This window comes from Orycteropus afer, unplaced genomic scaffold, assembly GCF_000298275.1.
Source record: "Orycteropus afer afer isolate SDZICR_OR568_19922 unplaced genomic scaffold, OryAfe1.0 scaffold00329, whole genome shotgun sequence".
Classification (NCBI taxonomy): Eukaryota; Metazoa; Chordata; class Mammalia; order Tubulidentata; family Orycteropodidae; genus Orycteropus; species Orycteropus afer.
Genome location: NW_006921916.1, coordinates 1,482,689 through 1,509,146, shown reverse-complemented (window position 1 = coordinate 1,509,146; position 26,458 = coordinate 1,482,689). Strand labels below are relative to the sequence as shown.

The 26,458-nt window shown below is 40.2% G+C and overlaps 1 protein-coding gene across 1 annotated transcript in view; it reads left to right on the top strand.

Moving 5' to 3' along the window:
* Positions 1 to 3,294: 3,294 nt before the first annotated feature.
* Positions 3,295 to 26,458, top strand: part of OPRK1 (opioid receptor kappa 1) — a 53,274-nt gene continuing 30,110 nt past the window's right edge. The window contains exon 1 of the mRNA XM_007952206.2: positions 3,295 to 3,557. Within this exon, the coding sequence (XP_007950397.1) occupies positions 3,295 to 3,557 (263 nt within the window). The remainder of the gene's footprint in view (positions 3,558 to 26,458) is intronic.

Sequence of the window (26,458 nt, the reverse complement as noted above, 5' to 3'; positions counted from 1 at the left end):
GGGTTTCTGAAGTAGTATCACTCTGGAAGTAGATTGCCCAACCTTCCTTCTGAGGAGTGGCTGATGGATTTGAACTGCTAACCTTCTGGTTTGCAGTCAAATGCCATAGGCACTATGCCTCCAGAGCTCTTATATATGAGATCAAGGGGGTAGCATTTACCCAGGAAGGTGGGAGGGGAGAGGAAGGGAAGAAAGGATAAAGGAAGTGGTTGGCAAGAGGAGGAAGTGGAAAGAGGTGTTGCATTGTGGGGACTGCACTGAATGTCACAAAACAGAATATGGATTGTTGAATGAAAAACCAATTTGCTCTGTGATTTACTCAAATCACAGTAAAATTTAAAATAATAATAATAATGAAGCCTAAAAAAATCCCTGAAAATGCATTTTCAACTTTGAAAATGGTTTACTTATAGGTGTAAACATAGTGCTTGCCATTGTGCAGAATGTCAGAAAGAGATTATAATAATAATAAAACAAACTCACTACCATCGAGTCGTTTCTGACTCATAGCGACCCCCATTGGGTTTCTGAGGCTGTAAATCTTCACAAGAGTAGATCACCCTATCTTCCTTCCATGGAGCAGCTGGTGGGTTTGATCCACTGACCTTCAGGTTAGCAGTCAAGTGCTTTATCCACTACTCCATTGGAGTTCCATAATAACATCAAGTTTAATAATAAATGCTTTATATCAGGGTATATTTTGTGTGCATTATTTTAGCAGTTTATATTTCCTTCCTTTGGGTAAATTGTATCCACTCTTCTGATAGAATCCCATATTCCATAAAACCTGGTTCTACATGAACAGCTGTCCTCAGTGTGTACAGAGACACTGGCCAGGTTCCCCTGGCAACCAGAGCAGAGGGAAGCTTCTTAATTTAGGCTTCACTTCATTTTAGCCATTAATTTGCTAAAAAAAATAAAATAAAATAGGAGTACTAAAATGAAGCAAAACTACTTTGATCATAATTTACATTGTTTTACCTTCAAAGGACTGACTCACCTGGTCTAGGTTTCTTATCAAAGATTAGAATTAGAGGATCTTCGTAGGCTGAGTTCTACATCCTGCTTTATTTAGAGATGTATTTTCTCAACAAAAAACCCTCCCGTTCACTACACATATGTGAGAAGGGGAAATTGAGAGTTTAATTTGTTTGAATTGTATCAACATGGCAATCTCTTTAAAGTTTTTACCACTCAAATACTTTAGTTAAATCTTTTCAAGTAATAACTTTTCCTTTCTTATTTAAAGAAAATTTTCCCTTTGTACCTCAAATCACACTGCTCATGGGTACAGTGTATTTGCAAGGTTGTGGAAAGACTGCTGTTCATCTCCTGTTTGGGATTTGTGTCTTAAAAGAGGTGCAAGACCCTCTTCTGGCTGTCACTGACTGAACAGTCAACCATTGTGGTGCCTCTAGATCAATCATAAGTCCCTGACTGAAGCAAACAGTTAACACTCTGAGCTACTAACCAAAAGATTGGAGATTTGAATCCACCCAGAGGTGTCTTGAAAGCAATGCCTGGTGATCTACTTCTAAAAAAAAAAATTGACAACCTTGTGAGTCCAGTTTTGCTCTGATACACATGGGGTCTCCATGAGTCAAAGCCAACTCTACTGGCAACCAATTTAGGTGAGTCATGGAAACGAACTAGTGGGAAGGAGTAGGGGCCCTATGCCTTTGTCCCAAGGAATCTATGTGGGAAACTAAGGGGCTTAACCCTTGTCTTATGACCTCCTGCTATGGAGAATACCTAACTGGAGACTGGAAATCCACCTATCCCTTCAGGGGCTGTTCTTTGGAGGGAACATGAGTCCTGGCTTTCTTCTGCTTACATTTCCTTTTTCCCACAAGTATATCGGGATTATCAATGATTCCACCTTTGATTTCTTACCATTGTAACATTGTCCCTTGGCCTCTTTGCCCTGAGGGTGTTGGTCCCCCTCCCCACACACATATCCCATATGGACTCTCACACTGCTCCTTGGACTGAGAGAGTTATGTGAAGAAATGGTGGTGAATGAATTTCTCTTTGGGGCTCCAGATTCTTGGGGGGTTAATAGAGGAGGCATTGTAGCCTCAGGGAATTAATTTAAGACTAGGAGACCATTTCTGACACTTGGGTGAAGAAACTCTTACACAGGTAAGACCAGGATGCATGGCCTAGGAGGGGCAGTGTGAATGCTGCCTGCTGGGATAGCGAGGCAGAGGGAATAAAAGTAGCAGAATGCACAGAAAGATTCTTTCTCTCTTAAATCATTAATATTTTATGAGCTAGTCTTATCCTAACTGGATCATTTTGCCTACTTTGCTTGGATGGGTCCTTCAAATAAACACGTTTTTCTACTCTCCTAAAAGAAGCTATATCCTATGAACTACGCCTTCACTAAATTCTAGATGCAACACAACCCATCCAGATGCCTAATCCTACTGAACAGACACACCCTTCATTATTAAGTCTAAGCAGCCGGGTGGTTTGCACAGAGAGCTGCAGGACCAAAGTAGCACGCCTGTGCTCACTGGGCTGGGAGACAAAGGAACCGGGTAAGCCTGCCAGACCAGGGTGAAACTGCAGAGCATTGCGGGTGGTGGTGGGGGCACACATGCAGCTGGGGTGGCCACATGAATGTCAGGGGCGGGTCCAGGGGGCTTCTGTTCCACCCTTAGTCCCCGGTTGCTTCTCCTGCTGCGGACTCCTGGTGCTGAGCTGCCACTGGTCTTGTGAAGCACACTGTGCTGGGGGGACAGCGCTTGGCGTGCAAGGCATGCCAGTGTCAGAGAGACAACTGGGACTGTAGGTGCTCAGCAGCTGCCAGAGCTGAGTGCACCCTGGGTGGACCCGGGGTGCGCGGCTTAGGACTCCATTGGGAGCCGGTGAGACCAGCCGGTCTCTGGGAGCCAGAGGTGAGCCTGCTGCTTTCAAGGCATAGTCCTTGGCAACAAGGGCTCGGTGCTTAGGGACCTCTTGTTCCTAAGAGCTCATGCTGGCGGTCTGGGGAAGCTTGTCACTAGGGAACCTTGCCTAGGATGGGTGAGGGTATTTCAAGAGTGCCCGCCCAGCGCCCGGCTGCGTATTTGCTGGTCTGGTGGCAGTGAGAGGTCAGTCTTCTCGTTCCTGTTCCCGGGGACATGAGGCCTGAGTCGGAACCGAAGGCCCTCGGCTTCCAGAGCCTGTGACTTCTGCGAGCTGGCCCTGGCGCAAAGTTTGCGTCTCCGGACCCAGCCAGTCCTCTCATTCTCCTCCGCCCTTTAGGTGTTGCCCTCCTCGCTAGTCCGCCAGGCACTGCCGCCGACCATGGAGCCACCGGTACAGATCTTCCGCGGAGACCCGATCCCCACTTGTACCCCAAGCACCTGTCTGCTCCCCAACAGCAGCAGCTGGTTCCCGAGCTGGGCCGAGCCAGACAGCAACGACAACGGCAGCGCCAGCCGGGAGGACGTGCCGCTGGAGCCCGCGCACATATCTCCGGTCATCCCCATCATCATCACCGCGGTCTACTCGGTGGTGTTTGTGGTGGGCTTGGTGGGCAACTCTCTGGTCATGTTCGTGATTATCCGGTGAGCTCGGGGGCAGCCAAGCTGGGGTAGGGACTCAGCTCCCCAGGATCTTGGAGATTATTAGAGAAGGGAAACACTTCCTTGGAGAGATTTTCGGTGGGAGGCTTAGAGGTTCTCGCAGGGTGAAACCTAGGAGCCAGAGGCATCTGAAGGAGTTAAGAGGTCTCCTCTATTTCCAGACCCCTGCTAAAGACTGAATGGGCAGGGAAACACCAGGGTGCCAGGTAACAAGATCAGCTTTATTGTCTCTTAGGGAAAAACAAGCAGACAAAAACCCCTAGGCCATTTGAGTGGCGTTTTGCCTGATTTACCTGTGTCACTTTGGAGTACTTTGTTTTGCCTTTTGCAAATATTTCTTAAGGTAAATCTCAAGCCTGTTGAATGGACTAAAAATAATTCAAAATTTCCGTGACTCATCAAGTAAGTGTTACAGTTTATGAAGCAAAAGCCAATATGCTATTTAGTATTATTGATATCCATATATAAGCCTTTTTAGAACTTAAAAGAAGCCCTCGTTGCTCACTGGTTAAGCCCTGAGCTTAACCTGAGCTAATTGAAAAGTTGGCAGTTCAAACCCACCAGCTACTCCATGTGAGAAAGATATAGCAGTCTGCTTCTGTAAATATTGCAGACTTGGAAACCCTGTGGGACAGTTCTACTCTGTCTTATATGGTCAGAATCGATTCACAGGGCAACACATTTAGTTTTTTTTGGTTTTGGTTTTTAGTACTGAAATGTTGTATGGTTTGTACAGAGTATCCGTGACTTTCATAACTAAGCCATTCAATGTTTTCCTCCAAAGGACAGGTTGTAGAAGTTTTCAAAAATTGCTTTGATTTCTCATTTCCCATCATGAGAAACTGAAGGTCTTATTTTATAGTCATTTTATTTAATTTCATTGAAGTTAACTTCCAGTAATAAATATGTGTAGATATAGCCACATATGTGCTAATTTTTCTGGTTACAGACTCTAGTTACAGATTCTGAGTTGGACTTCTTTAAAACAAACAAACAAACAAAAAACTTAACATGCCCTTTGAAGTCATCTATTTCACTTTCTGAAAAGACTTAATGCTTTGGAAATGCATCTTTGGGAATGAATGAAGGGCTTACATTTCTTTGATAAGTCTTTGGTAAATAAAGGAAGGATGCAAGTTACCATGTTTAGGGACACCGAAAGGAAGAACTTATTCTGAGTTTAGTTTTGAAGTAGGTCATTTACTTATTAGGACTTTAAGAAAATATTTATAGTAACATGGATCTTACTCTCAGGAAGTCATCATAACAAAAATACCCCTTTACTTTATTATTATTTTGGTTTGGGAATATGAGATCTCTTACTCTCATCTATGTTATAAAGTTTAAAACCAAAATTTAAAACTCTTAGTACATATTTTAAAGTTCAGTGTCATCTGCAATTAGTGTTCCCAACTTGGTACTCTTGTTTTCTATAATTGCTTATTGCATGTTATAGGAATCTTGTCAGTAATAAGTAAAAGCTACAGAAAAGGGATATTTTAAAGACAAATTGCTTATCCAAGTCATTTTTAACTTCAGGCCTATCTCCATTAGAGAGAAGGTTTCAGAAAACCAGAAGAAAATACATCTGTAATTTAAATTATTTTTGTAATTATTATGACATCGTTGGTGCAGAGATGGTCTTTAAGAATAAATATATTGGTATGCAAAGGAGGATGTTAAAAAAGCTTTGTTTCCAATCATATTATATTCATCTTAATCCCAGCTGAAGAGCCATATAAAAAGGTGTAAAAGGTGTTTCAGATATCTATCATATTTGATAGATATCTGAAATCTTAAGTTTGAGAAAAACTTCTTAATTGCTTTACACCTTTTTATATGGCCCTTCAGCTGGGATTAAAAGAATGAAGAATGGCAAAATACATGAAAAGATAACTCACTGGAACATGTCAGAAGAAGTAAAAGGTCCTTGTGGATTAATTAGGATTTTTCACAGTGGTTCAGTAGTAGAATTCTTGCTTTCTTTATAGGAGATCTAAGTTCGATTCCTGGCCAGTATACCCACCTCATGCTCAATTACCACCTATCTATCAGTGGAAGTTTGCATGATGCTATAAAGCTGAACAGATGTCATCAGCACTTCCAGATTAAGACAAAGTGGGAAGAAAGACCTGATCAACATTAAAAAAAAAAAAAATCAGACAAGGAAAAACTTAATGGATCACAATGATCCAACCCTGTTGTGCATAATGTCTCTAGGAATCAGAGTCTGACTTGATGGCAGCTGACAATGATATCCAGGACTAAAATTTCAAGATGAAAATAAATCTAATTAAAAATACCAAAGAAATTAGATAAAATAGTGATCATAAGAATATTTTTCAACCTCCCACCCCACTCTCATATGCTTACAGATTATTTAATAGTAAATGAAAAGTGAAGACTTTAACTTCATCCTGGAATGACAACTCACTGAAATGTTACTTTAAGGCTATAGCTGAGATGGTCGAGGATAGTTTCAAATTTAGTCAAACTGATAGACAGTCAAATAATTGAAAAATGAAACCTCAGAAGGAAAGTTAATGGACTTGGATTTATTTAACTCAGGAGAAGAAAGGATTAAAGGTTTCAGAGAAGGTGGCATTGTGAGACCCCAGGCCTCAGAGGAATAGGGGTTTCAAGTGGCAACTTTTGTAACTGACATTGACACTGATTGACATTGCTTGGAAAGTTGGAGGATTACTTTTGAGGAGGGCACTATTTTAAAGTATTATACATGGAAAAGGGTCTTAGCTTAGCTCAGTCTTACAGATCATTTGAGAGAGAAAGTTTAGATGTTCAGCTGATTGGACAGATGAAAGTCTAGCATGGCCAGTTCCAAGCTGGGGAGAAAGGGCTGTGGAGAAAGCTCTATTTTTAGGCCTGCCTTGTAAATAGCTTTTCCTATCATGGTGTTCTGGTTACCTAGTGCCGCTCTGACAAGAATATACCACAAATGGGATGGCCTTAACAAAGAGTTTATTCTCTTACAGTTTGGAGGCTAGAAGTCCAAGTTCAAAGTGCCAGGCTATAGGGGCTGGGTGAAAGCCCCTCAACTTGGGCTTCAGCTCTGCCTCTTGCTCCCGGCCCACTGAAGCTAGAGGCATCTCTTCACTCAGGAAGCTACTGGCTGCTGAGGCTAACAAGCCCAAGGTCAACAAATAAAACTGCATAGTCCCAATGTTACCAAACCACACGGAAGGCCATTAATTCAAGTCCATTGTAAATCTCAAGGTAGGCAGAGCATGGCAGGCTGCTGAACAAAGATATGGCTACATGCAGGGTCCAAGCATGCTATAAGCTAAAGACCATTCCCCAAAGCTTCTCCTGGTATACAGGAAGCAGGCCACATCCCTAGGGCAGCTACTCAGCTACTCACAGTAGATCCCACCATGGAGTTGATTACCAGTCTCATCATGGGGAATACTACATCCAGCTGCCCAGCCACTCAATCAGGCCCAGCCAAGTTGATACACAAACTGAACTACCACACATGGGTACCTAGCATGCTGCCCACTGTCTCCTGAAGGTATTGAAATTTTCTAGACTTCTATTTATTTCAAGTGTACCAATTGTCATAATTCCTTTATATTGCTGTTGCCATTGAGTTGATTCTGACTCATAACAACCCCATATGTGTAGTGTAGAACTACTCCATAGGATTTTCAAGCCTGTGATCTTTTAAAAGCAGATCACCAGGCCTGTCTGAGATGCCTTTAGATAAGTTTGAACTTCCAACCTTTTGGCCAATAGTTGAGTGCTTAATTGTTTGCACCACCCAGGGACTTCCCATATCAGAACATATTTACCAGAAGTGAATTTAATTTGTTAAATGCTTCAGCTTCCCTTATCTTTGGTCTTTGTGGTTCCCAAGTGGGAATTCCTAGCTTAGCCCTGAATCCAACTCCTTGAGTTTGAACATCTCCTTTGGTGTGTCCATGGGTATGTTCAGGATGCTAATCCATAATTTCTTGACTTCTTCCTGTGCAGACATCTCCACTGCACACTGAAGGCTCACCTTCAGGCTTATACCCCAGACTCCTGCCTCCCCTCTGACATGTCACAAAACCATCATCTCATTTTCAACACAACCTCCCACACATGCATAACCTCTCACTCACTTAGCTAAGTAAATGAGATTTAATGAGAATTTATTATATGCCAGGCAGGCAAAGCTAACTGCTTCATATAAATTATTTTATTTAGACTTCACAACTGTAGGTATATTACTAGCATACCCCTTTAACAAATGGGAAAACGGAGGCTAAGAAAGATTGAATAAACTGGCTAAGCCCACATTTAGCTAACTTGTGGGCCAGAATGAAGCCAGCAGCCTGACCCCAGAGCCTATGTTTTTAATCACTATACCATTACATTTTCCACTACATTAATTCTTCAAACTTTGGGGGACTTCTTCCCTGGATATCCTCCATTGTCTCCCAGACTGTCTATTCTTATCTTACATAGACTTTGTAAGCCATCACTTTAGCAACTCTCTGGACTCATTATCCATTGCTACCTAATCAATCACAACTCATTCAATTTTCTCACCTTTTTGACCACTCTCTTCCACCAAAACCTTCACCTTGGGTCCAATCAGTAATCTCTTTGCTTTGTTCCCACATTCAGCTTGATAAATGCTGCTAGATAAAGTCAATTTTAATTACTCTCATAGACAATTTTATCATCATCAAAAATATCTGACCCTATTGCTACCTAGGAGTTTTTTTCTGTCTCTCTGCTATTTCCCAGAAAGGGCCAGATCTTTATCCTATTTTCTATTAAAAAATGAGTTCAAATCGGTATTATTTCCCAACCTTCCACTTACCATGTTCCTTCATGACCAGTGGATGGTCTTACCCATTAGTTCACTGAGACACTGGGGGCTCCCTGCTCCTGCAGAGTCACACTGATGGCTATCCTCCCCTCTTTCTGTTTCATCTCCTGGAAGAGTATCTTCTTCTGTACGATGTAGAAACATCCCTGTCTGCTTTCCTGAGGTCTTTACTGTATTCTGTTTCTTCTCTTTACTGTATCTACTATCTTTCCTACTTTGTGTGATTATGTCCCTTCAGAGTATGAACATATTTAAATATTTAGCATCATACAAATAACAGTAACACAATACTCACAAAACTCTCCATTTTTCTGATTGATCTTTAGCTAACATTCTTTCCCATCACCTATCAGTTTGATGTACTGTGGTGGATTATGTGCTGCTATGATGTTGGTAGTTATGCTATTTGAAGTACGAGCAGGGTCATCCAGATATTAGCAGAGCTTCTAGACTAACAGGAACTAGGAAGAAAGGCCTGGTGATCTGCTTCTGAAAATTAGCCAATGAAAATTCTATGGATCACAACAGAATATTATGTTGTATGTTGGGTTGCCATAAGTCAGAGCAGACTTGATGGCAACTAACAACAAGAACAAAATGCTCTTTCTTTCTCCTTTCCTAGGTAGGTAAGCTTCTTGAAAGAAGACTCTATCTCTGTGCTCTTTATTCCTAGCTTGTACTCATTCATCAGCCCATTGCACCAGCACTTCCCAGACTGATGCTCCTTTTACTGTGTTGTGGCAATAATATTTTTGGTGCATATTTTAGATCTTCTGCTGCTTGACTCCTATGAAAGATTTGGCATGCCAACTGAATGATCTTAGGTCCCTCAATTTCTGTGACAGTGCCCACTCCTCAGTGTCTCCCATATCTCTCTGGTTGTCTCTTTTATCTCCTTTACAAATTCTTCTTCCTCTTATTCTCTTTATGATTATATTTGCTAGATGTTTCTCAGCTCTCTTCTGAACTCACTTTGTATACCATACATGAGTTAGGGTTCAACCACATAAAAAGAATAAGTAATAGGTATATATTAAGAGATTTATTCTGAGAAAATGGCTTATGTGATTGTTGGGCCTGGCTGGATAAGTCCTAAATCTACAGGGTAGGCCATCAGGAAGGGCAGACTGTAAAACTTTGGACATGAGTGGAGCTGCTGTCTACATATGGAATTTCTTCTCCTTGGTGAAGCCTCCATTCTTTAAACATTTCAACTGATTGAATTAGTCCTACTCAGATTATCTAGATTAATTTCCTTTTATTATAGTCAATTGATTATGCACTTTAATCACATGTTCAGGGGCTCTTAGATGAGTATTAGATTGAATAACCAGGGCTATGCCTTGACAATTTGTCACAATGCAATGAGCATTATTACATTCTCTTCAATGATTTCCTTTTTCTCATGGCTGCAATGATCATGCAAATTCTTACATATCCCAAATCCAGATCTCTTGCCTAGGTATCTATCGCTCACTGTCTCCTAGATGGCTGTGTGGGAACATCTCACAGTCACGTCAGGTTTCTGGAGAAACTCTCCATCTTCGTTTCTGTTCCCCTTAAGAGTTATTTAAAATCCTCTAAGGCTTCCATTGTCACATAATTATGCATATTTTTTTTTGTTTAATTTAAAGAAATTATTTAGTCTTATGAAGGCTTTTTTTTTTTTTAATAATTAATTATAAGGATGGAAAAGAAAGAAAGACTTTATTAGGACACAGAAAATTATGTCACCCTTGGTCTTTTATCTTAAGCTTTGCTTTTTTTACTTTCCTCATTACTTTTCATTAACTACCAGATACCTCCATAAAGACCTAAAGGAATGTGTCTTCTGCTGACCTTAGCAGAAGATGTTTTCTTTCATATAGCTCCATTGAGCCAGTGTTGAATTTCTCCAAAGTGGGAACTTTATAAGGGATTTAGAAGAAAACAAAACCACAAAAATAATAAGAAAATGGTTATGGTTCATAAATTCAGATTTACCCAAAGGTAGCCAACTCACCCAAGCATGCTAGATGCACGGATGTTTGCTCATAAAGGTATCTGCTTTCTTGCTTATGATTAGACAGAGTGTTTCTTTCCAAACTATTGAACAGGAGTTCTGCAAGTTATTCTGATTAAATCATTTAGGTGTACCACCAGTTGCCATCAACTCTGACTCATGACACCCCTATGTATGGACTGTGCTGATTTTCTGGAAATAGATTACCAGGTCTTTTTTACAAGGTGCCTGTGGATAGACTCTAACCTCCATCCTTTCTGTTAGCAGCCAAGCATAGTAACCATTTATACCATGCAGGGACTCCATCTTGGGTTACATGGAACATAGTGCCTCACTCAAGCCTACCCTGAGACAGTCTTGGCTCCATGGTTGAACTCATGTCTGTCACTGTACCTGTCACTGAATGAGGGAAGTGTAGGAAGGACCAGGACACCCAGTCACAGTGTCTGCTATGCTGCCTGCTTTTTGTGCACGCCGATTTTCTTACTGCCCCCTTGGGATGCCCTACTGTGGTCACTGACATGCAAGAGTGTCAACACAGCCATCTCTGACAATGCCATCAAGCTACACACAGACCAGACTTACAAAAGTCAGTGGTACAGTGTCAGCCTTCTGTAATAGATTACTTACTCTTCCCTGTTTAACATCAGTATTATCTTGGACTTCAATTAAAATTGGAAGGAAGATGGGGCAATCAACTTCCATAGTGATACCCCCTTCAAGGGGGGGGTCACTATGAATCAGATCTGACTTACGGCAGTGAGTTTTTCAATTAAAATAGTATGTTCAGATGTATCTTGAATCCCCTCTTGGAATTAACATCAAATGTCTCCTTTAAGGCAAACATGGAAAAATAACTTCAGAATTTATTTTGAAAAGAGCTAATCTTTTATGTCTCAATTCTTCCAAATTTCATAGCTCTTGAAAAAGGGAATTGGCTTCATTGCATGTGTTTTTGGGGATTAGCTAAATGAATTATTATCTTCCCTGTGGGTTATGTGATTACAACTGAAGTACAAAGTCTGGTCGAACTGTTTCAGAGTTCCATGCAAGGCCCAACAGCTGTAAGAAATGGAAAAGAAAGAAAAAGAAAAAACAAGTTGGTGGTCAGATGTAGGCTTTTCAGGAGACTCCAGGAAGAGTGTAAATTTCAAGATAATTTCTTGACTATATGGTTGTTATAGTTCCTGAGTCTTGTCTCAGGGTTTGGTCCAGAAGGAGTGTATTTCTTATGGAGAAAGAATAGCTCCTCTCAATTATGCATTCGATTGTACTTCTTGAGCTGTGATGTCTTAACGGGAACTGTGCAGTTGACATCACATTCATTCCAGATTTAACTTGGTGTACCCAGTGATCATTGGCCCTGGGAGCTCTAGGCTCTGCTGAAAACAAAAAACTGTATGGCTGTAGAACAGTTGCACTTTAAGGTTTCAGTTATGTGGTTTCAGTAGTGCAGGTAATGCAGGATTGTTGTTGTTAGCTGTGAGTTGCTCCAAATCATGAGGAGTCCTTACACAATAGAATAAAATGCTGCCTATTACTGTGTCGTCCCCATGATCAGATGTAGACCAAACCTTTGTGATCCATGGGGATTTCATTGGCTGATTTTCAGAAGTAGATCTGCAGACTTTTCTGTGTAGTCTGTCTTAGTCAGGATGTTCCTCTGAAACCTATCCTGCATCATAGTATCACACAGACCTCTACAAACATATGATTGTGGTTGTGCATGAGGTGTGTTGGCCAGGAATTGAACCTGGGCTTCCTGCATAGAAGATGAGAATTCTACCACTGAACGACCAATGTCAATATAGGCTTAGAATTGTACTAATAAATGGTAGTTTCAAAATAAACCCCAGAAAACCCACTGCCATCAAGTATTTCAGACTGATGGCAACCCTATAGGATACAGAAGAACTGCTTCATAGGGTTTTCAAGGCTGTAAACCTTCATAGCAGCAGACTGCCTCATCTTTCTCTCATTGAGAGACTGGTAAGTTCAAACCACCAATTTTTTTTGGTTAGGAGCTGCATACATTAACCACTACACCACCAGAGATCATGTGTTTATTCCCCTATAGAAAAATCAGTCAGCATTTTTTTTCTTTAAATTTTTGTTGTGATTTGGGTGAAAGTCTACAGAGCAGATTCATTTTCCATACAGCAGTTCATACACATTTTGTCTAATGACACTGACTTCAATTCCCCACACTGTAACAGCTCTCTTCCCACTTCCTCCTCATAGTTACCTCTTCCCTGTGTCTTTCCCTCCCATGCACTCCTGCCCCCTGTGCTGCCTCCTTGTGCATGAGAAGCCCTTCTGTTCTCCCATGATTGATCACTCTAAGGAATGTATCTACCACATGTAAATGCTCACCCCATATGCCTGTCTATTGTTTGCCTGGAAGCCACAGAAGTGAGTTCAATTCCAGACCTGAAGGATGCTTGGGGGCCAGAGTCTCGGGGTCTCAACAGGCTCTATCAGACCAGCAAAGTTTTTTTTTTTTTTATGATTTTGAGTTTTGTTCTACATTGTTTTCCCACTCTATCCAGGATCTCCTGTATAGATCCTGCTCTGAGTTATTGACAGTGGTAACTGGGCACCATCTAGTTCTTCTGGTCTCATGATCATATAGACTGAGGATTGCAAGGTCTACCAGTCTTTTTGTTTCCATCTGTCTTTATTTTTATTCATCCTTCTTTGCTCTGGATGAGGAGAGACCCATTGTTGCATGTTGATGGCCACTTGCAAATTTTTAAGATCCCAGTTGCTACTCACCAAAGTAGGATGTAGAACAATGTTTTTGTGTAGTATGTTATTCCAATTTATGTCCCCTGAGACCATGGTCTCAAGCCCACAGGTCCAACTATTCACTCCTTCTGGGTAGCTGGCTGTGGCCAAGAAGCCACCACAAACTTGCCCCTTCTCAGCTCTACTATACAGCCAGATATTCCTATAGAACTTATCAATAAGCATGTAGAAACATTGTATGTTAGCCCTATACATAGACATGGGCACACTAGCCCCTGCCTAGACATACTTGTCGTTCAGCCCATCACCTATCTATCCACCAGTAGATCAATGTTTGCCATCACCGGTAATGCAGTACTGTACATGCAAAAGGGTTCATCTTTGTTGCCTGTACCTCACATATACCTCTCTATGTCTTCCTCTTCCTCAATCAGTCAGTAGTTTTTGTAGGGATTGGGTGTGATATATATATATATAGATAGATAGATAGATAGATAGATAGAGATAGATAGATATTTGTTGTTGTTGTTGTTAAGTGCCGTCTAGTCATTTCCGACCCATAGCGACCCCATGCACAGCAGAATGGAACACCGCCCAATCCCACGCCAGCCCCACAATCCCTGCTATACTTGATCCCATCATCGCAGCCACCGTATCAATCCATCTCCTTGAAGGCCTCCCCCTCTTTCGTCGACCCTCCACCCTACCAAGCATGACATCCCTCTCCAGGGAATGGTCCCTTCTGACAACATGACCAAAATAGGTGAGACGAAGTCTGGCCATTCTTGCTTCCAAGGAGCATTCTGGCTGCACTTCCTCCAGGACAGATCTGTTAATTCTTTTAGCAGTCCATGGTACTTTCAGCATTCTTCGCCAGCACCACAACTCAAAAGCATCAACTCTTCTTCGGTCTTCCTTATTCATTGTCCAGCTCTCACATGCATACCAGACGATTGGAAATATCATGGCTTGTGTCAGGCGCACCTTAGTCCTCAATGAGATATCCTTGCTCCTCAGCACTTGAAACAGTTCCTTTGCAGTTGACTTTCCCAATGCTACATGTCGTCTAATGTTCTGACTGCTGCTTCTGTTGGCATCGATTGTAGAACCAAGCAACGTGAATTCCTTGACAACCTCAATCTTCTCTCCATTTATTGTGATGCTGCTCATTGGTCCAGTTGTGAGGATTTTTGTTTTCTTTATGTTGAGATGTAATCCGTAGTGCAGACTGTATTCTTCAACCTTCATCAGTAGGTGCCTTAAGTCATCCTCACTTTCAGCAAGCAAAGTTGTATCGTCTGCATATCTCAGGTTGTTGATGATTCTTCCTCCAATCCTGATACCACGTTTTTCTTCATATAGTCCAGCTTCTCAGATTATTTGCTCAGCATATAGATTGAATAGATAGATATAGATATAGATATAGATATAGATATATAGATAGATATAGTAAGAAGAATAGATTTTAAGCATGGAGATAATATTAAAAGTCTTTATTTTATTTTATTTTTTAAATATTTACCTTCACCATTGATTAAGCAAATCAGAATTTAAATATCAGAAAGGAAAATATCAAAAAAGATGATTGACTAAGAGATTCCAAAGGGTTGCTGGGCCGTCTAAGACTTCGGATTAAGGATGACTAGATTCATGAGGATTTAGAGGTTATCTGTAAAAATAAGAACTATTTTCTGAGCCCCTACTGAGGATTAATTAATGTAACTTTTCAAGAAATCCTAACCCTAAGGTTCCAACCATCCTGTGAGATATGGATTGTTATGTCTTGGTTTCAGACAAGGATAATTAAACCACAGATGTTTCAGTGACTGTTCAAGGGCAAAACATAGTTAAATGTCCTATCCAGCATCTGATTCAGTCTTCCCAGCTCTAATTCTCATCCAGCTCTTTCTGCCTTCTGGTGCCTTCTGGGGTGCTTTGCAAAGCAGGCAGGACTGTGTGGAATTGCTCCACTGGGTAGAGCAAGAGAGTAAAAGCCTGAGCTTTACCACATTTGAGGGCTCTATTCTAGTTAGCCACCACTCATTTGTCAGTTTGTAATACTATGGTGGCTTGCATGTTGCTGTGAGGCTGGAGTCTGTGCCATTAGTATTTCAAATACCAGCAGGGTCACCCATTGTGGACAGGTTTCAGAGGAGCTTTCAGAGTAAGACAGAGTGGGAAGAAGAAAGGGTCCTTTCACTTCTCAAAAAATTGGCCAGTGAAAATCTTATGAATAGCCCTGAAACACTGTCCAATATAATGCCAGAAGATGAGACCCTCAGGACAGAAAGCACTCAGAATACCACTGGGGAAAAGGTGCCTCCTTAAAGTAGAGTTAACATTTATGATGTGGATGGAGTAAAGCTTTTGAGATCTCTTTTTGCTGATGTGGCATGACTCAAAATGGGAAGAAATAGCTGAAAACATCCATTAATAATCAGAACATGGATTGTACAAAGTATGAATCTAGGAAAATTGGAAGTTGTCAAAAATGAAATGGAACTCTGAAAGATCAATATCCTAGGCATTAGTGGGCTGTTGTGGACTGGTTTTGGTCATTTTGAATCAGACAACCATATGATCTACTATGCTAGGTATGACAAATTGAAGAGGAATGTTGTGGCATTCATCATCACAAAAAAATGTTTCAATATCTATCCTGAAGTACAGTGTTGTCAGTGATAGGATAAAATCCAAACATCTACAAGGAAGACCAGTTAATAACTACTATTATTATTCAAATTTATGCACTAGCCATCAAACCCAAAGATGAGGAAATTGAAGAGTTTTACCAACTTCAGGAGTCTGAAATTGACCAAACATGTAATCAACATGTGTTGATTGTTACTGGTGATTGGAATCCAAAAATTGGAAGCAAAGAACGATGACCAGTAGTTGGAAAATATGACCTTGGTGATAGAAATGATGTTGGAGATTGCATGATTAAATTTTGCAATTACATTCATTGCAAACACCCTTTTTCAACAATATAAATGGTGGCTATACATGTGGATTTTGCCAGATGGAATACACAAGAATCAAATCAACTACATCTATGGCATGAGGCAATGGAGAAGCTCAATGTCTTCAGCCAAAAATAGTCCAGGAGCTGACTGTAGAAAAGACTATCAACTTCTCATATGAAATTTCAAGATGAAGCTGAAGATGATTAAAACAAGTCCATGTGTGCCAAAATATGACTTTGATTATAAACAAACAAACAAACAAAAAAAAAAAACACCTCACTGCTATCAAGTTGGTTCTGACTCATAGCGACCACTCCTTGGATTTTTCAGGCCGCTATCTCTATGGAAGTAAATTGCCCAGTCTTCAGTAAATTGCCCAGTCTTCCTTCCAAGATCTTGATATTATATATGTGTATGTATATATATATATATATATATATATATAACAAACTCACCATCTAAAGAATAGGTTTGATCCATTGAACACTAATGATGGAAAACCAGATGAATTGTGAGATGACATCAAGAATATCATACATGATGAAATCAAATGGTCATTAAAAAGACAGGAAAGGAAGAAAAGACCAAAATAGATGTCAGAAAAGACTCTGGAACTTGCTCTTGAATGGAGAGTAGCTAAAGCAAATGGAAGAAATGACAAGATAAAAGAGCTGAACAAAAGATTTCAAAGAGCAGCTTGAGAAGACTAAGTCTATTATTATAATGAAATGTGTAAAGACCTGGAGTTAGAAAACTAAAAGAGAAGAACACACTTAGCATTTCTCAAGCTGAAAGAACTGAAGAAAAAAATTAAGCCTCAAGTTGCTGTATTAAAAGATTCCATGGGAAAAATACTGGATGATGCAGGAGACATCAAAAGAAGATGGAAGGAATACACACAGTCACTGTTAAAAAAAAAAAAAAAAAATGGTTGTTTTTCATCCATTTCAGGAGGCGGGATATGATCAAGAACCAATGGTACTGAAGGAAGAAGTAGAAGCTTCACTGAAGGAATTGACAAGGAATAAGGCTCCAGGAATTGATGGAATACCCATTGAGATGTTTCAATAAACATGCCATGCTGGAGACACTTACTCGTTTATGACCAGAAATTTGGAAGACAGCTATCTGGCCAACTGACTGGAAGAGATCCATATTTGTACCCATTCCAAAGAAAAGTGATCTGATAGAATATGGAAATTATTGAACAATATCATTAATATCACACACAAGTAAAATTTTTCTGAAGATAATTTAAACACATCTGCAGCAGTGTATTCACAAGGAACTTCCACAGTGTATTCACAATGTGTATTCACAAGGAAATGCAGGCTGGATTCATAAGAGGACATGGAACTAGGTATATCATTACTGATGTCAAATGCATCTTGGCTGAAAGCAAAGGATACCAGAAGGATGTTTCCTTGTGTATTATTGACTATGCAAAAGCATTCGATTGTGTGGGTTATAACAAATTATGGATAACACTGAGAGGAATGAGAATTCCAGAACACTTATTTGTACTCATGAGGAACCTATGCATAGACCAGGAGGCCATTGTTTAAACACAACAAGGGGGTATTGCATGGTTTAAAATCAGGAAGTGAAAACATCAGCATCGTATCTTTTCACCATATTTATTCAATCTATATGCTGAGCAAATAATCTGAGAATCTGAACTATGTGAAGAAGAGCATGGCATAAGGATTGGAGGGAGAATTATTAACAACCTGCAATATGCAGATGGCATGACCTTGCTTGCTGAAAGTGAAGATGACTTGAAATGCTTACTGATGAAGATTAAAGAATACAGTCTGCAATATGAATTACATCTCAAGATAAAGAAAATGAATATCCTCACACCTGGACAATAAGCAGCATCATAATAAATGGAGAAAAGACTGAAGTTGTCAAAGACTTCAAATTATTGGTTCCACAATCAGCACCCATGGAAGCAGCAGTAAAGAAGTCAGACAATGTATTGCACTGGGCAAATCTGCTGCAAAAGACCTCTTTAAAGTGTTGAAGAGCAAAGATGTCTCTTTGGAGATTAAGATCTGCCTAACTCAAGCCATGATGTTTTCAATTGCTTCATATGTGTGTGAAAGCTGAACAATGAATAAGGAAGACTGAAGAAAAGTTGATACTTTGAAGTTGTGATGTTTGCGAAGAATGCTGAAAGTACCATGGACTGCCAGAAGAATTAACAAATCTGTCCTGGAGGAAATGCAGCTGGAATGCTCCTAGGAAGTGACAATGGCCAGACCTTGTGTTACCTATTTTGGTCATGTTGTCAGAAGGGACCATTCCTGGAGAAGGATATAGTGCTTGGTTAAGTGGAGGGCCAGAGAAGAAGGGGAAGGTCCTCAAAGAGATGGATCGACACAGTGGTTGCAATGATGGGCTCAGGTATAACAAGGATTGTGAGAGGCTGGTGCAGGACTAGGTGGTGTTTTTGTTCTGTTGCACACTGGGTCACTATGAGTTGGAGGTGACTCAATGGCAACTAGCCACAACAACTCTAGTTAGAAAATTTTCTGTATAAATCCTGAAAAATCATTCTTCTTAGTTTCCATGTAGCTGTAACACTACCAGACAAAACTATTTATTATCTGGGATTGTCAGTTTTCTCCTGAGTGCTATTGGACACTACATTCACACACCCTGAATGCCATGAGGATAGTTGTCTGGTATTGTGAGGGTATATATATCCTTATGTCTACAGAGAATGTCTTAGTTTTCTGTGGCTTCCATAGCAAAATACCACAAAGTGGATGATTTAAGGAACAGAAACTTATTGTCTCACTCTTCCTGGAGTCTGGAAGTTCAAATACAGGGAGTTAGCAGCTCCAAGCTCTCGATCACTCTAGGGGAAGTTTTTCTTGTCCTCCGGCTTCTAGTGACTTACAACAATTCTTGGTGTTCTTTTGCTGCTTGTAGAAGATATGATACCTCCTACCTGTGTGTGTGTGTGTGTGTGTGTGTGTTCTTCTCTTTCCATGTCTGCTATTCTCTTTTATAATATACTTCTTTTAAAAGATATTCTTATAAGATAATCAGAAGGAATTAGGATTAGGACTCATCCAACTCTGGTATGAACTCCTTATCCTAACTAATAACATCTGCAAAGCAAAACTCTACTTCCCTAAACAAGGTTACATTCACAGGTATTGTTATTGTTATTGTTATGTGCTGTTGAGTCGGCCCTGACTCATAGTGACCCCTCCTTGGGTTGTTGAGGCAGTATCACTATGGAAGTAGATTTCCCCATCTTCCTTCCAAGGAGTGGCTGGTGGGTTTGAACCATCAGCCTTCTGGTTAGCAGTCAAGTGCCTTAGGCACTCAACTTATCTTTTTGGAGGACACAATTCAATCTAACAGGGAAGAAGTGATGAGTGGTCTGTGGTAATGTCTATTCCAGGGAAATCATGACTTCACTATCCTATCTCTTGTTCTCTCCTTTTCCACAAGTTTCGACCACAGAGTGTGGATGTGACTGTGGCCTGCCATCCTGCCAGGGCATCCCTCTTCTGTAAGAGTAGAAACTTGTGGTGGAACTTGGACAATGCCTCCTAATTGTTCTCTCTTGCATGTGTAGGAGCAATTCTGGGGTACCAAGAGAGCATGCAGCCAATGTGAATGTGACTTCTTCAGAATAATACAGACTAAGGAATCAAGATCAGATAGTTTGAGAAGGAATTACTGAAAGACCTTTCTTTGTATAAGTTAATAAACTACTGCCTTTGAAAAAAAGAACCATAATTTCAATAGTGAATATTCCAAAAGGATATATAACAAATGAATTTCATCAACATGAGCTGAAGCTATTTGGAGAGTTTAATGAAGCAAACTCATTATATTTTCAAATAAGTTCTTCTGAGAATTCACATCAGCACAAGTTATCATGATTTCTGATAAATTTGAACATAAACTATAGAATGCATAGAATGCTACATCTCTGGAAAACATGCCCAATCTTCTGCTGCTTGTGAGAAAGGCCCCTCTGTCTCTGGTGCTGTGATCACTTTTCCTCTGAATTTGATGTTTGGGGTCCTTCAGACATGCACCATTACAATAAGGCAGCAATTATCTACTCCCTTGGGCTGTCATTTATTCTTCAGATCAAACAGTTCTTGTTCATGTGTCTTCTATTGGCCTCAAGTGTCTTCTAAATAAAGAGGCTGTTGAGAGAATGGCCACTAGGTTTTATTATTATTATTATTTTTTCTTTCCATTATGTTATATCTATAGCTTGGCAGCTACTCAGAAGGCCCAAATTTTACTTCCCCCTGCCTCAGTAGTTCATGGTTTGAGACAAGTCAATGAATTCCTCCTAACTCAGTTTCCCCATCTGATAAATGGATCTGACAAAACCACCTATGGAAAGATCCAAACACCACAATGTGTATGACAGCATTTCGTACATTGATGGCACAATGCTCATGTTTTTATCAAACATTATTCCTTCTGTACCTGCCTGGTGCCAGTTTGGAAAATGTCCTCTACCTTGTTATGCATTCTTGACCACACTTACCAGAAAAGTTTTCAGTCCTTAGCAAGTGGTGGAATTCCATAATCACATTATTCCTCTGATAAAATATCCAACTCCTCAAAAAATTTTGCAACAAGATATCCCTGAGTTCGTTTACTTATTTCCTATGGACTCTGAGAAACAACTCCAAGACTACTCCCTCTTTACAAAGAGTGGGAGATGGGATGGTAATGTGGATTACTAGGGCTGTGGTAAGTAAGCAAGTAGTAATAATGATAACAATAACAGTAGCAGCACAGCAATGATAATAATGGTGGTGGCATTCATTGAGCAGTTATCAAGCACAAAATCCTGTGCTAAGTAATTTTGTGCATTGTCTTGTTTAATCATCACAGCAGTGTTGTCAGATAACATAAAATTCCTAGAATATTATCTGTCACATAAATCCTCAGTAAATGGCTTAAATGATTTTCTTTTCTTCTTGCATTCAAGGCCCTCTGTGACCTGACACTACTTTTCCCATTCAAACTAGTCTCCTATAACTCAACTACAGGATCTCAAAACCAAGAAATTGGGTATCCTCACCAATCCCTGAATAAGATGTTAGCCATCAAGTCCCTCAATCTATTCAAATTCTTCTCAAGTTTCAGGTCCTGTTCAGGCTCTCTTCTCCAAAATATTTCCTCATCTCTCCACTACACACCAATCTTTTCCTTCCAGACATTTCTGTAGTTTACATTAATAGTTTTTACTCCTTTAATGTAAAGACGCTAAGGCATCTCCCATGCCTAGTGTGTTGCTGTGTATGGAGTAGGCACTTAGAATGTTGTTGAAGTACGAAAGGAATGAGGACAGGAAAGGGTAGCATACACCTAACTGGAAAGAGAAGAGAGTGTACCTGTGTCAACATGGGGAGCAATTGCAAAGAAAGTTTAAGAACAACTGAAATAAAACTGTAAATCAATGTTTATATTTGAAATATACAGTGATTGGTCATCAAGATTATAGGTTGATTAAGCTGAAAGAACTAAAGAAAAATTCAAACTTTGAGTTACAATATTGAAGGATTCTATGGACAAAGAATTGAATAATGTGGAAAGCATCAAAAGAAGATGGGAGAAATACAATGAGTCATTGTACCAAACACAGTTGGTCAATATTTGAATATTTCAGGAGGTAGCATAATATCAAGAACTGATGGTATTGAGGAAAGTAATCCCAGATGGACTGAAAACAAAACAAAACAGAAAAATAAGACTCCAGGAATTGATGAAATATCCATTGAGAAGTTTCAACAAATTCATGCAACACTGGAATTGGTCACTCATTTATACCAAAAAATTTGGAAGACATCTCTCTGGCTGAACGACTGGAAGAGATCCATATACATGAACTATTTCAAAGAAAAATGATATAACAAACTGCAAACATTATCAAACAATTTCATTAATATTGGCATTCTGGTGGTGCAGTGGTTAAAGTATTCACCTGTTAAATGGAAGTTTGGTGGTTTGAACTTACCTACCAGCAATTCTGTGGGAGAAAGATGAGGCAATTTGCGTCTGTAAAGATTTACAGCCTTGGAAATCCTATGGGGGCATTTCTACTCTGTCTTCCAGGGTCATAATGAATCATAATTGACTGGATGGCAGTGGGTTTTGGGGTATCATTAATATCACACCCAAGTAAAATTATGCTGAAAATAATTCAATAATTGTTGCAGTAGTACATTGCCAGGAAACTGCCAGAAATTCAAGCCAGATTCAGAAGAGGGTGTGGAATGAGGGTCACAGGCAGCTGGTGATGTAGTCCTAAGGCATTTGACTGCTAACCAGAAGGCTGGCAGTTCAAATCCACCAGCCACTCCTTGGAAGGAAGGTTGGGCAATCTACTTCCATAGAGATACTGTCTCAGAAACCCAAGGAAGGGTCGTTATAAGTTGAATCTGGCTGGATGGCAGTGGGTTTGGTTTTGGTTGGGCAGCTGGTGGTAATTATTTCCCATAATGAGACTGGAAACCAACTCCATGGTGGAATCTGCCTTGAGCAGCTGAGTAGCTACGTTAGGGATGTGGTCTCCTTCCTATGTATAAGGGGAAGCTTTGAGAATGGTCTACAGCTTTTTGGCATGCTTGGACCCTGAATGTAGCTGAGTCTTCATTTAGCAGCCTGCCATGTACTGCTGATCTTGGGAATTTTATTGGAATTGAGTCAATGGCCTGCCATGTGGTTTGGTAATATCGGGACTATGCCCTTTCACTTGCTGACCTTGAGTTTGTCAGCCTCAGAAGCCAGCAGCTGCCTAAGTGAATAGATGCCTCTAGTTTCAGTGGGCTAGGAGCAAGAGGCAGAGCTGAAGCCCAAGGTCAAGGGGCTTTCATCCAGCACCAAGAGCCTGGAACTTGGAACTTGAACATCTAGCTTCCAAAACTATAAAAGAATAAATTCCTATTTGTTCAAGCTATCTCATTTGTGTTATACTCCTTTCAGAGAGGCACTAGGTAACCAAACCAAATGGGAATTCCAGAATACTTAATTGTGCTCATGCAGAACCCAGAGGTAGTTGTTTAAATAGAACAAAACCAAACCAAACTCATAGCCATCGAGTCAATTTTGACTCAGAGAAACCACTCCTTGGGTTTCTGAGGCAGTATCACTATGGAAGTAGATTGCCCCCTCTTCCTTCTGAGGAGTGGTTCATGGGTTTGAACCACTAGCCCTTCTGGTTATCAGTCAAATGCCATAGGCATTACACCACCAGAGCTCCTTTAAATAAAACAAGGTGATACTAAAACTAAACAACAACAACAACAACAACAAAAATCCTACTTCCTTCCAGTGAATTCCCACTCATAGTGAGCCCATAGGACAGAGTAGAACTACTAAATAGGGCTTCCAAGGCTGTAAATCTTTATGGAAGCAGAGTGTCTCATCTTTCTTCTGTGGAGCATCTGGTGAGTTCAAACCACCAACCTTTTGAATAGTAGTCAGATGCTTTAACTTCTTTATCACCTGAGCTCCTTAAGAGGATACTATTTGGTTTAAAATTAGGAAAGTTATATGTCATAATTTTATCTTTTCATCATCCTTATTCAATCTGTATGCTGGGCAAAGAATCTGAGAAGCTGGACTGTATGAAGAAGAACATGGCATCAGGATTGGAGATATGTAGATGACAAAATATTTCTTGCTAAAAATGATGAAGACTTGAAGCAGTTATTTGTGAAGGTTAAAGACTACAGCCTTCATTATGAATTGCACATCAACATAAAGATACCAAAAATCCTCACAACTGGACCAATAAGAAAATTATGACAAATGGAGAAAAGATGGAAGTTTTCAAGGATTTCATTTTAGTTGGCTCCACAACCAATGCCCATGGAAGCAACAGTCAGGAAATGAAATATCTTGCATTGGAAAATCTGCTGCAAAAGACCTCTTGAAAATGTTAATACTCAAAAATGTCACTTTGAGGACTATGGTGTGCCTGACCCAAACCATGGAATTTTCAATGTTGTCACATTCATGTAAAAGCTGGACAATGAATAAGAAAGACTAAAGAGAAATTGAGGAGCTCTGGTAGCATAGTGCCTAAGGCACTTGACTGCTAACCAGAAGGCTGGCGGTTCAAACCCACAGCCACTCCTCGGAAGGAAGGTTGGGCAATCCTACTTCCGTAGTGATGCTGCCTCGGAAACCCAAGGAGGGGTCACTATGAGTCGGGGCTGACTCAACGGCAAATAACAACACAACAACAACAAAGAGAAATTGAGGAGCTCTGGTAGCATAGTGCCTAAGGCGCTTGACTACTAACCAGAAGGCTGGCAGTTCAAACCCACCAGCCACTCCTTGGAAGGAAGGTTGGGCATTCCTACTTTCATAGTGATACTGCCTCGGAAACCCAAGGAGGGGTCGCTATGAGTCAGGGCCGACTCGATGACAAATAACAACAACAACAACAAAGAGGAATTGATTTGAATTATTGTGGTGATGAAAAATTTTGAATATCCTATGGACTGCCAGAGGAGTGGACAAATCTATCCTGGAAGAAGTAGAGCAAGAAAGTTCCTTAGAAGCAGGGATGGCAAGACTTCATCTCACGTTATCAGGAGGCACTAGTCCCTGGAGAAGGAAACAATGCTTGTTAAAGTAGAGTGTCAGTGAAAAACAGGATGACCCTTAATGAGATGGATTGACACAGTGGCTGCAACAGTGAATTGAAACAAAGCAGTGATTGTAAGGATGGGCATAGTTTTACTCTTTTGTACATAGGATCATTATGAGCCATATCAACTTGAAGACACCTAACAATAGATGTCAAATTATGTTTTTTTTCCATGCTGTTGTAAAACTGGAAAAAAAAAAAAATCCTGATTAAAGAAGTATCACTTAAATTTAAAAAGAAAGAAAGAAAAAGGATGGTGAGGTAAAACACATGGCTCATGCACCTCAATAGTGTAGGATGCTAATGATCCAAGAACATTGTCTCTTCTGCCTGTGTTTTCTTGTTTGGCCACAGCAAGCAGAAGGGGAAGAACAAAATGAGGAGAGTACCATTATGCAAGGCTGCTTTTCTTCCTGCCAGCCTTCACAGGAACCCTGCCTGATTTAATGGTTCCTGACATAACTCTGATCCCCTCTGCATTATGCAAAGTCTTTTATATGCCTACTTAGAAGTCTACCCCTCTATTCTCTCTGAAGATCTTCCTCCTTGTTAGAGAACTCAGCTAAAAGGATCTTTGGTTGAGGTATGATGGGGCAGCAAGTATTCATCCTCTGAGTCAATGGCATCAGTAGGACTGGTGTCACTCAGTGCAGTAATACATGGTGTTAACTCCCCTCTACCACCCAAATAGAACTTCTCGCATGCAGACCATAAAGAGAATCCTTGGTAATACTTATGATCAATTTGAATCATAGAATAATATGTGATATATTTAATTGTAAGTTGCTTAAATGTAATACTTCTTAGATTGCATGAATTCTAATAAAATTGTTTTGTAAAAGCTTTCTACATTGAATTACAACATTATTAATAACTGAATGGAAATGTTTTTTATTCTTCTCCTCCTTTTCCTTTAATTACTGCTTCATTCTAAAAAAGTTATTGACATGAGTTCACACATCCTACTTACCACAATATTGTACCTGAAACACCAGAAAATTTGACAAAATCAGTGACTAAAAACACTAGCATCAACAAAAACAAGAGCACATGCTTATCGTGCCCAGAGACAAAACCACGATTCAAAGCATCATCGTTGTTGTTGTTGTTGTTAGGTGTCATCAAGTTGTCTTCCACTCATAGTGACCCTATGCACAGCAGAACAAAACAATCCCTGCTATACTTGATCCCATCGCTGCAACCACTTTGTCAATCCATCTTGTGAGAGTCTTCACCTCCTTTGCTGACCCTCCACCTTACCAAGCATACCATCTTTCTCCAGTAAGTGGTCCCTTCTGTTAATAAGACCAACGTAGGTGAGACAAAGTCTAGCTATTTTCACTTCCAAGGAACGTTCTGGCTGCACTTCCTCCAGGACAGATCTGTTAGTTCTTTTAGCAATCCATGGTACTTTCATCATTCTTCCCAGCACCACAACTCAAAAGTATCAGTTCTTCTTTGTTCTTCTTATTCATTGTCCAGCTCTCACATGCATATGAGGTGATTGAAAATATCATGGCTTGTGTCAGGCGCACCCTAGTCCTCAAGGAGACATCTTTGCTCTTCAGCACTTGAAAGAGTTCTTTTGCAGCAGACTTGCCCAGTGCTATACGTCATCTGATGTCCTGACTGCTGCTTCCATTGGTGTCAATTGTAGAACCAAGCAATGTGAAG